At 38.9% G+C, this 14,461-nt stretch overlaps 2 protein-coding genes across 5 annotated transcripts; one reads left to right on the top strand and one right to left on the bottom strand.

The window, feature by feature from the left end:
• Positions 1–4,805: 4,805 nt before the first annotated feature.
• Positions 4,806–10,256, bottom strand: wdr54 (WD repeat domain 54). Of its 2 annotated transcripts, none has more exons than XM_005922857.3 (10): positions 10,159–10,256; positions 9,564–9,847; positions 8,551–8,613; positions 7,682–7,748; positions 7,188–7,244; positions 6,968–7,095; positions 6,701–6,801; positions 5,748–5,910; positions 5,477–5,551; positions 4,806–5,302 (listed from the first exon to the last, which is right to left on the bottom strand). In XM_005922857.3, exons 2-10 carry the CDS (start codon positions 9,786–9,788, stop codon positions 5,171–5,173), a joined length of 1,011 nt encoding a protein of 336 aa, XP_005922919.1. In that variant the 5' UTR covers positions 9,789–9,847; positions 10,159–10,256; the 3' UTR covers positions 4,806–5,170. The 2 variants fall into 2 exon arrangements, with proteins under 2 accessions (XP_005922919.1, XP_042077154.1); XM_042221220.1 differs by having other exon boundaries at positions 10,073–10,175.
• LOC102298502 (uncharacterized protein C2orf81 homolog) lies at positions 10,165–13,208 on the top strand. 3 transcript variants are annotated; one of them, XM_005922858.2, is made up of 4 exons: positions 10,165–10,264; positions 11,280–11,532; positions 11,687–11,887; positions 13,083–13,208. In XM_005922858.2, the coding sequence occupies exons 2-4, from the start codon at positions 11,293–11,295 to the stop codon at positions 13,143–13,145; spliced, it is 504 nt and encodes a 167-aa protein (XP_005922920.1). In that variant the 5' UTR covers positions 10,165–10,264; positions 11,280–11,292; the 3' UTR covers positions 13,146–13,208. The 3 variants fall into 3 exon arrangements, with proteins under 3 accessions (XP_005922920.1, XP_042077155.1, XP_014189219.1); XM_042221221.1 differs by having other exon boundaries at positions 10,182–10,264; positions 11,263–11,532; positions 11,717–11,887; XM_014333733.2 differs by having other exon boundaries at positions 10,186–10,264; positions 11,263–11,532.
• Positions 13,209–14,461: the final 1,253 nt, after the last annotated feature.

Raw genomic sequence — 14,461 nt, 5'->3', positions numbered from 1 at the left:
GCTACAGAGTATTTACACCTGAATAGCATCTGCACTTTACGGCTCATTTTGACCAGAGTGGTGTGTTTAGTGACTGCACACAGTTTGTTTAAGCAAAAAGAAAAAACTGATGTAGCAGCTAGGAACGTCTTGTACTGTTGCCTTGCATGGAAAAAGAAAGACGGAAACAAGACTTTAAATTAATATTAATGTTGTCCCATAACTGCTGGTAATAAGGAGCTGTTTGCTAACAGCTTTCCATATCAATTTGAAAGGTGATGATGTGTGCTCCCCCCAACTGTCTTCAATCCATTTTTGAATGTTTAAATGGAAAAATATCTCATACAGAATAAACAAGCATCATTTGGAATATTACTATCGTTCAGTGTCTGCTTTTGGTGCTTTTTCGCAGAGAGTACTTTGACACCTAGCTATAAGTTGGGATATAAACTACATGATCAGTTTAACAATGGGTTGTTCTTATTAGAGCCATATAAATGGTAAATGGCCTGTATTTATATAGCGCTTTACTAGTCCCTAAGGACCCCAAAGCGCTTTACATATCCAGTCATCCACCCATTCACACACACATTCACACACTGGTGATGGCAAGCTACGTTGTAGCCACAGCCACCCTGGGGCGCACTGACAAAGGCGAGGCTGCCGGACACTGGCGCCACCGGGCCCTCTGACCACCACCAGTAGGCAACGGGTGAAGTGTCTTGCCCAAGGACACAACGACCGAGACTGTCCGAGCCGGGGCTCAAACCGGCAACCTTCCGATTACAAGGCGAACTCCCAACTCTTGAGCCACGATCACCATATAGGTCCACCATACCACAATCACTATCCCAAAACACCAGTTTGGATGAATTCTTTTGTGGATTTAGGCTTGTCTCAATGTCACTGCCCACACTGGCTGAATGTTAAGATCAAGACTTTATAGGGGTCATCTGGTATGTGTCTCCTTGGTCTTCTTCTAGCTGAACATAGGTCTTTATAACTATGGCTTTGAAAACGTATTCAATTCCCTGGATAAGAACCTAACCATCCTGAAGACATCTATGGAGATACAACTTAAAAACTGTGCAAAAACTAGCATTTGTTAATCACTTACATATATATTGTGAACTAGTTCTGCTGGTCTTTGCTTGTCTGCCTTAAGGCCACAATCTATCTGCACGTCCATCAGTCAGCAATGGCAGTTCTTTTCAGCTCCGTCAGTTTGTGTGTGCCCCTCCTTCATATTTCAGTGTGTTTAAAATGGAAGATCTATTTATGCAGCCTGTCTTTAGGAGCTGGTTTTCTGATTGCTTCGTCAGAGAGCTGGTCTGTCTGTGGCAGCAAGCTGGAGGCGCTTTAGGCTCTTCATCCCCCCTGGTGAGCCTCTATCCCAGCAGGCTTAGGGACACAGTCCTAGGCAGCTGCCACAAGGTTGGATTGGTAAGGAATAAATAGCTTTTCTCCACAACAATAATGAAGAAGAAAAAGCAAACAGATTCAAAGATACTGATGTTGTTATACATGGTGTGGTATTTACCACACCTGCTAATTCATAATGCCTCAACCGGCCTTGATGGATGAACTTGTATTGTAGCATGGTTTTTATACCATCCGGGCTCGGTCGAAACCCATCAGGAGTTTGGGCAGAGCACTAAACGAACTTGTTTTGTTGGTTATTTGCTTTTTCAGTTGTAGAAATAGAAACTCAAACGTGCCTTAAATGCTGAGATAACTAGACAAAAGGCCGGTACTGTGATTGTTCCACGATTACTTTTCAGAGGGGAAAAGTCATACTCGTGTTGTCATCAGCGTTTCCTCTGTGACTTTATTGAAGTGACACATCAGGGCCTTTCATTGAGGGTCTGGTTAAATCTATTTTTGTCTTGTCACTCTCATTAATAAAAGATTTCAGACAGTCTACCAGGGAATATGAGGAGAACATTGCTTCAATAGTGTTATTACGTGGCACACATGCACTAACATACATCCACATTTATATCATAGAATAGTTCATGCTTAGGTCTTATCTCCCCGACATTGTGTGCTCAGCTGTGAGTTACACCTAAAAGCCAACTATTGACAAGTATTGTGGCAGTACACAGCATGAGTGGCCCTGCGGCTGTGTACAGGGCTGGAGAACCGAGCAGCACTATTGGCTCAGTTAACAAGGAATATATCACTGCAGCTGTTTGTCTTCACGTGTTTCACGTCTTATTCTCATTTTCTACCTACAGGCCTTCAGTTCTTTTTGTTTTCTGTTAATTCGTTGCTTCTTTCATGTGTCACTTTTGACCAACCTTGGCATCTCTCTCTGTGTACTGTTCCAGTTAGTTATGTAATCTCAGTATCTATGTCATTTGGGACCTCATATTGACAGTTTAGTCCGTCACCATCCCTCTCCTGCCAGTTTAGTTATCCACTTCACTCCAGGCAGCTGGGGAGCATGACACAATATTACACAGCCAAAGTTATTGATCCCATAAAGACTGCGTGTTTATGACACTGTCGCACACGTATATGATTCACATTTTGATGCAACCAGATCACTGACATGGCTGTAAGTTGGCACCAACCAAATTTAAGTTACATAAGTTGCCGTGTGTGAGTTCAAAACAGTCCTGTCAGCTGATGTTACGTGACCGGTGTTGACTGCAAACCAGAAAAGACTAGAACCCTGGGATTTAATACATGCTTAGCTCTAGCCTGACAAATAGCACACGATTCCTCGCTGACCTGATTCTTCTTATCTTGTCATGATAAGGTGGAATTATGATACCTGTTTGCCCGACATGAACTTAATAAAAAAACAAAGAGGCTCATATGACCTGTCATAAAATGAGTAGTATAGGACAAGACAATGGCAAGTTTAGTTTTCAGTTAAGGTCATTTCAATAAAAAAGAAAATCCTAGAAAACGTTATCTCTGTTGTACTTTGTAATGATTCTCTTGCATTATTTGCAAAGCAAATCTACAGCATTGGGTAAAATAAAGAAGCAGATTGTATGTGTTTTCATTAAAGTTCGTGCAAACAGTAAACTACACTGAGACGTTCTTTTATCCAATATAAACGTGTGTTAACTCCTCTAACAAGGACAACTGGTTTTAACCAGGTAACTTGCAGCTTTCCAGGTTCCATGAACTTTGCCCTGGTGCTTTTTTCACAATATTGCCAACTGACAAACAAACAGCTAGACTGAAAACTACCACAGCTTCAGCTTCAGGTCCCGCAATGGTGGAGGAAAAATAATAATAATAATTAAAAAGGCAATAAATGCGTTGCATATGTCATCTAAACTGATAGCAAAATAGACTGTAAAAAAAACTTTGACCAACTAAAATTCTGAAATCTGACAGATGTTAGACTAGACATGAGAAATCTGACAGATGTTAGACTAGACATGAGAAATCTGACAGATGTTAGACTAGACATGGGATAGGAATGAACCCATCTCAGCAATTAGCCACTTTAATAAAAAGGTTGACCTCCATCTGTAATATGTGCGTGTATACTTAGCAATATAAAATGCCCGTGTCCAGCAGTCTGCACACAGTATCCAACCATAATTTGGCCTTTTTGGAAGAGTCTGACTGTCAATAACCCTGAAGAAACTAAAATAAAATAACCCAACTCCATACTGCTCTCTAGTTAACTACATGTCCTGCAGCCTCTTGCTAAAAATATTAGCCCACAACCCCATCTCCTGTTGCATTTTGGAATTACAAAATAAAAAGTCAAGCACGACTTTCCTTATAAAGTGTTTACTGGTGTAGTTATTTTACACATTATGCCTGAAAAGAATAATGTTTTAAAGATACAGTCACATAAATTTCTTCTTCAAACACATTCACAATAGTTTCCTGTACAACTATTTTAAAACCATTGTACCAAACCTTTCTAAAAGTTCTAAAGATTTGTTAAATACTTAAAATATGAATTGTATTACTAATGATTTAAACGAAACACTGAATTGAAAAACAAAAACCCAAAGCTAATTATAAAACACTGGGAGAGGCGTTTACCACTGTTACGAATCCCTTTTTCTTTCCACAGTATTCAAGCAAATTATTTTCCTTCTCTTGCACAACAGGGGAACTCTTCAACAATTCAGCACTTACTTTACTGCATTGTATGTAATTAACTATTCATTATTTATTTATATTATGCTGAGAAAATAGGAAATAGGTTAAATGATGCACTGAAACATCTACAAATATAAGTACAAATACAGTATGTAAGACAAACACAAAGTCTGTACAGTTCTAAAGAGCTTGAAAGTCAATATTTGGACGCATGTCTTTGGATTGTGGAAGGAAGCCACAGCACCTGCAGAGAACCCAAACTGACACAGAGAGCAAACTCCATACAAAAAGGCCCGAGGCAGATGGCGGAATTCAACCTTGCTGTGAGGCAACAGTGCTAACCACCACTCCACCATGCTACAGGGCTAAAAATACTATTTAAAACAGCTTGTTTGCTAAGTTCTCTGTTGACACAACACCAGTTAAGGGCTTTTTCATGCTTGAATGATTTACAGGTCAGTGTTAAGCAGCTTAACAAAAAAAACATTCCCCTGGAAATTGTCAGCAACAAGGATCGCACTGAAAATAAGTGAAAAAGTAGCCCAAAGAAAAAAATGTAAAGAGCAATGCTGTGTGCACTACAGCACTCTGACACTATTACAGATGCTGATTTTTGAACTCTGTGCTGATAACAGACAGGATGGTTCTTTTCCTCCTCAGCTGGGCAGATGCAGTGGTTTGACTCAAAATAAGCTTTACATTTCACCTCAGTTAATCTTAAATTAGTTGAAACTCAGAGAAGGTCCCGGGTATGGAATTTATTTTAAATATGACTTTCGTCTTTACACAGCTTTTGCAATCGTTTATTTGCCCTGTTACAACATTTCTGAAATGTTCTGCTTACACCAGATTTAAAATCAGCATATATGCTTCTAAAAAATATATATAATTTTTTAAAGTTTCAACAGTTGACATTGTGTCTTTGTGCTATTTTTCAAATAACTACTACTTACTGAAATGATTTTAAAAAATACATTTTACACAGTTTACCAGCTTTTTGTGGATACAGGCCTGCAGATTTACAAACAAATACCAAAATACCTCCAAAAAACTGTTCCATATACCAAACAAACCAATGAATACACTTAGCCATAATGACGTTAGAGTCCTATGACTGGATGTAGCGGATAATCTCACTCAGATCATAGCCTGTCACTGCAAAGGCATAGCCATCGCCATCACAGAACCTGGCGCCACAGATTTGTGTATCTGTCACACACTCGTTATGCAAATGCACAACCTAAGAGGAAATGAGAAAAACACACAGTCAGGTTCTGTTTGAGAGTAAGACATAAGTCATCTTGTGTCAGTCATCCAGATGTGTAGGATGACTGGGGGAGACTGCAATGAACTGTCCCTCTTTTTTAAATGTATTCAGGAAATATGCTTTGTAGTCTGTCTTGGGACCACTTACCTCCACACTGTTGGTCTCTGGGGTGATAGTCATGTGCCATACTCTGACAAGAGAGTCCTCAGCAGCAGATAAAAGCTAGCGTAGAGAAGGAGACGGTCATCTTTCAGGTGATTTGAACTATTAATATTACTACTAAAAATATGTTTAAATGTAAATATACTTCAAATTTTCACTAATTATTGTCAAACTGACAAAGATGAATCTGTTACTTTCAGCTGTGAAAAAGCTAAATAAAAAATGCATTATTATACATCTTTTTGATACAACTCACCAATCCAGAAAAAGGAGCAATGTCTACTGAGTATATCCAGCGAGCATGAGCGTTGATCTCAGCATGCAAAATTCCCGTAACTGCCTCGTAGAGTCGAATCTGGCCTGTGCCGTAACCTGCCACCGCTGTGCCCTTCCATAACTTGACAGATGAGCAGCTCATACTGAAACCATTGAGGACCAATGCCATCAGGGAACCAACAGAAACTATATTTTATATTAGATTAGAGAATGTCAGGAAATAAAACACATAAATAAGTCAGTGTAAAAAATACCTTCGGTCAGAAGAGACAGCGTTTTTCAAGTCCTGAATCAAGTCTTTGCTGGATTTTCCCCCCCTATTTCTTAATGATATGACTTTAATATAGCATTAATCTGTTGTAAAATTGATTTTTGTGCCACTTCTTATTTTCTCTTCCACTTGTTCTGTATCCTCAAAGTTTTTAAGGATCCACTGCACACCATGCCAAGATATCCCAGGTTTTCTGGCAACAGCTCTTTGAGAAGCATCTTGTTGAAAAATATTATTTTATTTCTGTCAAACTGTGTTATCTTAAGCATTTTTCATTAAATCAATTAAGAAATGAGAACACACTACACATTTTTTGCAACAGGCTCCTAGTAACAGAGGCTAAAGATACCATTTAAAAATTTCTTCTAAGCTCAGTTGTCTATTATTAAACACAACAATGGTTAGGTAGAATGTCATGCTTGAATAATTAATGGGTCAGTGTTCAGTGGCTTAGCAAACAAAAAACATTCTTCTGAAAATGGTCGGGTACAAGGACTGAACTGAAAATGACTGAAAAAGCAACTAGTGTCCAAACAAAAACTTTTTAGATAACTTCAGAAAACCCAGAGAACTACTGTTCAAGACCAATGGGTCCTTAAAAGCAATGTGACGAAAGGTGTGGCTCAAGACAACACTGTAGAAAAAAGCTTCAGTGAACTTACTCAAAACCAGGGATTTTGTTGAGCAGCTGAAACTCCTCCCCAGACTTCCACACACATAGATTTCCCCCATCATCTGCAGTAACAAGATTAGCTATGCACTCCTAAAGGAACAGAGAAAAGGATATTGTAATTCATAGAACGATCATAGTTGTTATAATTATTACATAAGGTATTTATTCATTTAATCTATGACTCATGCAAGAGGCGTACACTGTCATGTACAAACAAAGACTGTGACAGATTGCAAAACACACATATGTGCCTTACCTGGCTGCCAGAGCACTCTGAGGCCATGTCAGTGATGGATTCTTTGTGCTCCTCCAGGACTTCAGACAAGGTAATATTACTTCCTTTACTGGGCACATCAAATACTAAAATTGCACCAGATGAAACTCCTATAGAATGAGAAAGAGACAAGTAGACTGTAGACCTGTGCTCTTTTGACTACACAAAAACTGAAAAGACAAAAATTCCACCCAGCACTTACCCACACATATATAATTCTCGTACACTGCTGCTATCCCTCGGGCAAACACTGCCTGTGCTGGGACAGAAATTAGGTCTGTGAATGCACCAAATCTAATAAAGAACTCTGGGTTAATAATTTTCTGTCTCACATGCAAATATGTGATGAGTATGAAATTTATGAAGCTGAATACATCAGTCACAGATAACAGTATTTATCAGCAAGCATAAGAAAATCTGAAAACGTCTTTATTGCCATAGTGATGTCATAATACTGGTGTAAATCTTTAAAAAAAAAAACACTAAATAATGAAGACATCACACGGGTGTTGATGTTATGGGGATGGATCAATTGATCTAAATCCTCTTCAGGAACAGTTAAGTGATTCACTGTAACTCATTATATCGCAACACACTGCACACTATAGTTTCACACTAATGAGTAAAAAAAGTTCTTCTATTAGTGAGTCCCTACATGTGTAGTAGGATAGTTACAACTAAATGTTGCATATTTACCTGTAGGTGTTTCTGGAGTATCCAGTGCATGCCAGTACACCATGATGGAGCCATCAGATTCATACATCTAAAGGAACACACTTATAAGTAAATAAGACTTATAAGATAAGTAAAAAGCTACAAAACAATATTTATTGCTTGCGGTACTCTATGACAGATTAAATTTAACTTAATGTAATATTATTGTTTCATAATGTGTGATTATAGCCACTATAAGTATAAAATTAAAAGACATAACACTGCCTCCTTTTCTGTTGGTGATCACCACAGCAGATCATCTGCCTCCATCTTACTTTCTCCCTACATGCAGAGGGTTATCAGTAGGGACATGCATGTCCTTCTTCACCGACAGCTCCATGTTTAACATCCTTTGTCCCATATATCCACTATACCTCTCTGCACATGCCCAAACCATATCAGCCTTGTCTCTCTAACTTCATCTCCGAACTGCTTGACCTGAGCTGTCCCTCTGATGTACTCATTTCTAATACTGTTCCGTCTGATCATGCCCAGCAAAAATGTAATCGTCTTCAATTATATAGCTGCCAGCTCTGCCTCCTGTCTTTTTGTCAGTGCCTCTGTCTTCAAATCATGCATCTTAGCAGGTCTCAGTACCATCTTGTAAAGTTTCCCTTTAACTCTTGCTATTCTGTTACAAATCACCTTTAACACACATCTTCACCCACTCGTGCACCCTCATCTCCTCTGTCAACCTGTCCATCACCATTGCAAACAAGAAAGGGCTCTGTGACGATCCCACCCACACCTTGAACCCATCTGTCAGTCCTGCTGTACACCTCACCACTGTGTTACTATCCTCATACATGTCCTGCTATTGACATCAAAACTGAGAAAATAGCAACATCTACCTGGATGCCCTTTTGAGACGTCACCACAAGGAGATCACGAGAGGGGAGCACACAAAACGCAGCCTGTTACAAAAAAAACATGTATTATTTTTAAGCTTAATTGTTTTTTGTGTTACTTTTATAGCTCTGCATTCTACATCACAGGACTATAAATGTACTGTATGAGTATGTGATTAATTGTAATATTTATATATGCATTACACATTGTAATGTATGTAATGTAATGTAACTGAAGAAAGTGTTAAGCCATTTTCACACATTGAGGGAAAAAGTAGCTGTCTGAAAATTAGTTGTCTCAGGTATACAAGAGAATGCCTTTAATATGGTACGCAAACAAGCAAGACACAGGGGCGCACACACACACACACAACATATACAACACCCCAACATATATATACATATATATATATCATCATGTCTGTTGGTGTTTATGTGTTGTTGTGTGTGTTTGTGTGTGTGTGTGTGTGTGTGTGTGTGTGTGTGTGTGTGTGTGTGTGTGTGTGTTTCTTTTCTAAGTGAAAAAATTAAGGAAGGAGAAAAACATGAGGATTAAAAAGCAAGACAGTGGTGAGTGGAGCAGATATCCACAATCTGGGGAAGTGATCTGAATAGTATAGTCAGGAATAGTCAAAGTCAGGAAACCATCAGTTGACAGTTAACAGTCTTAACACTTCGTAACCAGCCAACTTGGTCTTGGGCGTTGTTACCAAATTAAGGATGCTTACAACATTTCTAGAGTAATGCTTTAACATTCGTTTTGTAGGACTTTTAAGTTGGTTGTTTCAAATTATTTATAATATACTGGAAATAAATGAAATTTGTTGAAGGGGGATTATTTTGCCTTGGACTCACCAACGTATACCAAGTGCATTCATTTCGCGTACATTTAGAAAGAATACGACTGAAAATACTGAAGTCAATACTGACGTTTTGCTGAAGTCAGTCTTTTAGCTGTTCTCAGTGAGTATGATAAGGTAAAATGGGGAGCAGAAGAAGTTGCACCGTGACCTAACCTGCATGATAAGCGAAGTGCTTGTAGCAACATTTGGCTCCTTGGACTGCAGCTGACGGTGGGTGTAGTTTAGGCCGTCCCAGGACGCGCTGACCATGTTGACCATGTTAGCATGGACCACGGTGAAGTGGGTGAGGCGCCTCGGTGCTATGCGCAGCACGCTGAGGTTGTTGTACAACGCTGATGCGCTGTTTTTTATCTGGATACTCTTTTCCTTGTGATACATTGGGTCTTCTTTGTAGGGCACAGTTGATCGAACAATGTGTAATCTAATCTGATGGCGGACTAAAAAAGAAAAGAAAGAAGACAGAAAATAAAGATACCATAATTAAATAGCAAGTAATCTCTTCAAAAACATGCCCTAACCACTAGGCTGTCGTTAATTCATAGCAAATTAAATGCTAACCACTTAACATTAGCAGCAAGCTAAGTATCTTAGCGAGATAATAAATACAACCGGACAGCCTTATATATTGGACATATGTAAAACAAAGTTAAAAAAAAACCTCCCCCATAGCTGTTGCCTCAATCGATTATTCCAAATTAAGTTAATGTAAACGAAGGGCTTCTCTGGCTTTTGCTAGCAACAGGATTACCTATGCGTCCTCTGCAGCCATAGAGACGACGTAACTCTACGTACTACGTCAACTATGCGTGCTAGGTTGCTGGGCAACCGTGAATAGTACGAATCTGAGGATAAAGGTAAAATGTTCCAGTTTTGGCATGACAACACTGTTTATTAAAAAGAAACCTAACGCCGATTGTGTTGCGATATATAAATTTAGCGCTTTTAGTTGCAGTGTGGTTAGCTACGTTAAAGTAAAGGTGTCGGTGATAAGGTGCCTATCTCCCCTGTTTGTGTGCTTCGTGTATGTCTGTAACGTGTATCCGGATAACGGAGCATTCGTTTTGATAACAGTGATTTTAGGGTTAATATTTGAAACTGTGAAGAGTGTTTTAAAACACCTACTCTATGTGCAAACTACTCGTAATTATTACGATAATAACAGGAGTAAAAATAAAAAAGTTCTCTGCACCCCGAACGAGCAACAGTAGCCAGTTGGCTGCCTGTGTAGAAATGACATTTGCAGCGGGACAAAACCATATTAAAATGTTTTTTTTTTTTTTTTAATATACAGGTCATTGTTTGTATTCTTAACTCCAGTGTGGGGATCACGTAAAAATTGTGTCTGTTAACGTAGAATTGTGACTTTTGGGCCCGTCATTTTGATCATCTAACGGAATTAAAGCCACAAACTTCCTGATTGATGCACTAACTGAGCTTTTGAATGCCCTGTCTGCAACTGCCAGCATACTGACCTTTACACGACCATAACACAGATAAGAAATAAAATAAACTTTTTCATTGACCAAAGAAAATAAATAGCTTGAAAAATGATAGCTGTCTGGCATGCTGTTATCTAACATGCTTTTTACTCTATGGATAAAAACACAAAATAATGCCCATGCATTTACTCTCCTCCTAATAAAACCCTAAAAGTGTGACTTTCCCTTATTGCAACCTTTAAATGTCTACAGTGTCACCAAATCATAAGGTCAAACGGTCAATCAAAAGGTTTCAGGACTGTTTATTGATTATTTTTTTTAACTAAGTGAGCTCACCAAGATCATCATTAAATAGAATTTGGGTTTGTGATAATGCCAGTTTTTTTAGTTTTCCATGATCTGACTTTTTGCAGTTTATATTTCACACCAGCCTCTGAGCAAAAATGCCACGCTCTGCACCCAAGCCTCAAACTGACAAGCACAGACGTAGGTCATCTGTACAGGTGATCTCACCTGCAGCACAAGAGCAGAAAGGGGAAGATATAATCCCAGGTCACTTGACCCGGACCCAGTGGACAAATATGTTGCTTCAGGAGGATGCAGATGAGGCAGTGGGGGAAATCTTAGATGAACTGCTGAGGAAGGTCATGAAAGGATGTCTTGATGTGTATACTGAGAGCCAGGTAAAACTGAGAAGCTTATCAGCTTTATGTTGTTTTTTTCTTTTACAATCAGTTCAACATTAATGTTATAAAGAAAATACTTTGTCTTGCTTTTATCCATAAATAATATATATTGCATTTCACATCTGTGATATTGTCTGTCTTTGGCAATAAGCTACCAACTTTCTCTGCATCTTGGGCCAAGAGGTACCTCACACAGATTGTAGAGCACCAAATCTTGTGCCTAGATGAGGGAGAAGGACCAGTCGAAAGATCAAAAACAGAAGATTCTGAGCCTGTGCCACCAACTTCCGATGCCTGGGCTCAAGGATGTGTGCCTGTTCTTATCCATCAACAACATCTTGCTGCACAGGAGGTACTCTTATAGTCTCTTCTATTTGTCTTCTATTCAAATGCCACCATTAAGTTATTTATATTCACATCTACACTATATCTATATTACTATATTCCTTTGTAACAGAAGGCTGACATTGACCAGGTTCCAGCACAGAGAGAGGCACGAGTCAGCCAGCAATGAATGTTGAGGTCCAAATAAAAAGCTCCTCAAAGCGAGTTAAAAAAGAAACAAGTCCAAATTAACCAGCCTTTCCAGTCTACTAGTTTAAAGCCGATAGAGAGTGATGCTATCATGTTCCTGGGTCAAAGACTCAGTGTTTTGATTTTTGTATTATAATTGTTGATCTTTGATTTCATCATGGTTTATGATGACCAGTGTTTTGGTTTAAGTTTTGTATTTCTTGCTCTCCAGTTGTTCTTGGTTTGTGATTTCGAGTTCTTAGGTTTTGGTTCCTGTCCCCCTCATGTTTAGTGTAGGTTTAGTTCTGTCCTTGTGTTTATTCTCTTGTTCCCTAGTCAGTCGTGTCTCATGTCACTCTTGTCCCTGTACTTCGTGTTCCCTCTGTTCAGTATCAGTCTATGTCTCTGTACCTGTCGTGTGCTTCCTGTTTTATTTTAACAGTCTCTGTTCTCTGTTCAGTCTCTGTCCCAATGTTTTCTCTGTGCTTGTCCTGGTCCCACATCTCATGTCTAGTCTCCCTGTCTCTATGTTCCCGCTGTAAGGTGTCAGTTATGTCGTAACATTAAGCTTGTGCCTCTGAGTCTGTGACTGTATGTACGTGCCATATTTCCTGTTTTACTCTGATAGTCTTGTGTGCTATGTCAGTGTGTCTAGTTTGGCTCCCCTTGCCTCGGCATGTTTAATTAGCTTCAGCTGTGTCTCCCCCCCGTTTGTTTCCTCGTTCCCTGTGTGTTCTCCTTAGCTCCTTGTTGGATTGGCTGCGTTACTCCTGCGTTCTCTCCTGTGTGTCATTGCTTCCGTCTCAGCTTTTCTAGTTATGTTTCAGGTTAGCTTTGCCAGTATAGGTTTTGTTTGTTCTTTTCTAGTTGTCCTTGCCATTTATTTTTAACATCTGTTCAGCCCTAAATATAGGCTCGTTTTCTGTTACCATCCACATTCATCTCCATTGTCTGCATTTGGGTCCACTCCTCTAACTTCATGTGGTTTGCCTCAAACCATGACAGATGCCCCTGTGCTGTTTTCTGTTGATCAGGTTGCAGGAGTCCCATCACCTCAGGTCACCCCACTGCTTCAGCCCAAGATCTGTGACAGCTGATTAGAAGACGTAACAATGTCTATGGTTGAGCCACATATTAACACAATAAATTTGAAAAAACTACTATAATTGTACAAGTCTGCCTTTTTTTTAAAACTCCAGTTTCCCACCATGTGATTTTAGCTACTCTGCATTTGAAATACAGAAATGAAATACAGTATTTCTAATCTAAAAAAATGTTGCTATATAAAATAACACATGATAAAGGTGAGTTGTCTCAGGAACGACATTGCACCTGAAAGTTTTATTCGTAATACATTATATGCATTGGAGTCTTTTTATACTGTGTGCAAAAATAAACACTGAGCCCTTATTATTTACGTATCTCGTAAAATATACTTTACATATCACCTAATCTCTCTCAAATGTTAGACTCTTGTAATTTATTTAAGTAGTCTTTAGCAATACTTCACCAGGCTTATTGCAAGGCACTCAGAGCTCTTCTTTGAATGTTGGCTGCCTTTTGTTCTTTCAAGATGATCCGACACATTCAATAATGTTAAGGTCTGGGCTCTGGGGAGGCAGTATGCTTTTACTGCATTGGCAGTGTGTTTAGGATCATTGCCAAGCTGAAAAATGAAGCTGATGCCAACCACCCGCCTTCCAGATGGTACTGTATGGTGGATGGTAGTGGATAGTAGCGTGACTTCTTGACAGCCATCCTTAATAGAAACCATTTCTGATGGAGCTGTAGTAAACAGTAGAAGGATCAGTTGAAGAGCTAGGGGGATTTTTCTGTTCCTGTATCACTTCTTTGCTGGATTTTTTTTCATTTCCTAAAGTCAAGACTTTTAGACACCGTTCATATGCTGTAGATGGATTTTTAAGCCTCTTCTTCTTTTGTCCATCATTTGTCCTTTTTCCCTCAAATTTTTAAGATTACATGCACACCATATTGAGATGTACCAAGTTTAATAACTCTTTGGGAATCCCTTCGCTGGGGCAAAAATACTATTTTATGCCATTCAAACTGTCTGATTTATAGCATTTTTCATTAATTCTGCTAAAGAAATGAGAACAGCGTATGTGTTTTTGTGACAGAGCACTTGTAACAACATTAGTTCTTTCCTATGTTGTCTTTGTGTAGCTAGGACACTGGTTCTTCCTCTGAGTTAGGTGCATTTTTATGCTTGAATGATAGGCCATTATTAAGCAGCTTACCAAGCAAAGAAATGTACCTATGAAAATGGTCGGATACAAAGACTGGACTTAAAATGAGTGAAAAGCTGTTTATTATACTCTTGCATACGTTTATAACGGTTATAATGTTCCGTTTTTCACCATTTGGAAGATGTAATAGCGCCATAATCCTTTAG

Source organism: Haplochromis burtoni, unplaced genomic scaffold, assembly GCF_018398535.1.
Source record: "Haplochromis burtoni strain Fernald_Lab_line unplaced genomic scaffold, NCSU_Asbu1 Contig_63, whole genome shotgun sequence".
In the NCBI taxonomy this organism is placed as follows: domain Eukaryota; kingdom Metazoa; phylum Chordata; class Actinopteri; order Cichliformes; family Cichlidae; genus Haplochromis; species Haplochromis burtoni.
The sequence above is the reverse complement of the archived record's forward strand: the minus strand, read 5'-3'. Positions and strand labels throughout refer to the sequence as shown.

What these genes read in the sequence shown, in the direction of transcription:
- wdr54 (XM_005922857.3), bottom strand. Translation starts at nt 9,788, where the DNA reads ATGTATCACAAGGAAAAGAGTATCCAGATAAAAAACAGCGCATCAGCG. An exon ending in CGTCTCAAAAGGGCATCCAG is followed by an intron (nt 7,749 to 8,550) that starts GTAGATGTTGCT and finishes GTGTTCCTTTAG; the next exon opens with ATGTATGAATCTGATGGCTC. An exon ending in CAGAGACCAACAGTGTGGAG is followed by an intron (nt 5,303 to 5,476) that starts GTAAGTGGTCCC and finishes ATTTCCTCTTAG; the next exon opens with GTTGTGCATTTGCATAACGA.
- LOC102298502 (XM_005922858.2), top strand. Translation starts at nt 11,293, where the DNA reads ATGCCACGCTCTGCACCCAAGCCTCAAACTGACAAGCACAGACGTAGG. An exon ending in ATGTGTATACTGAGAGCCAG is followed by an intron (nt 11,533 to 11,686) that starts GTAAAACTGAGA and finishes TTTGGCAATAAG; the next exon opens with CTACCAACTTTCTCTGCATC. An exon ending in AACATCTTGCTGCACAGGAG is followed by an intron (nt 11,888 to 13,082) that starts GTACTCTTATAG and finishes TCTGTTGATCAG; the next exon opens with GTTGCAGGAGTCCCATCACC.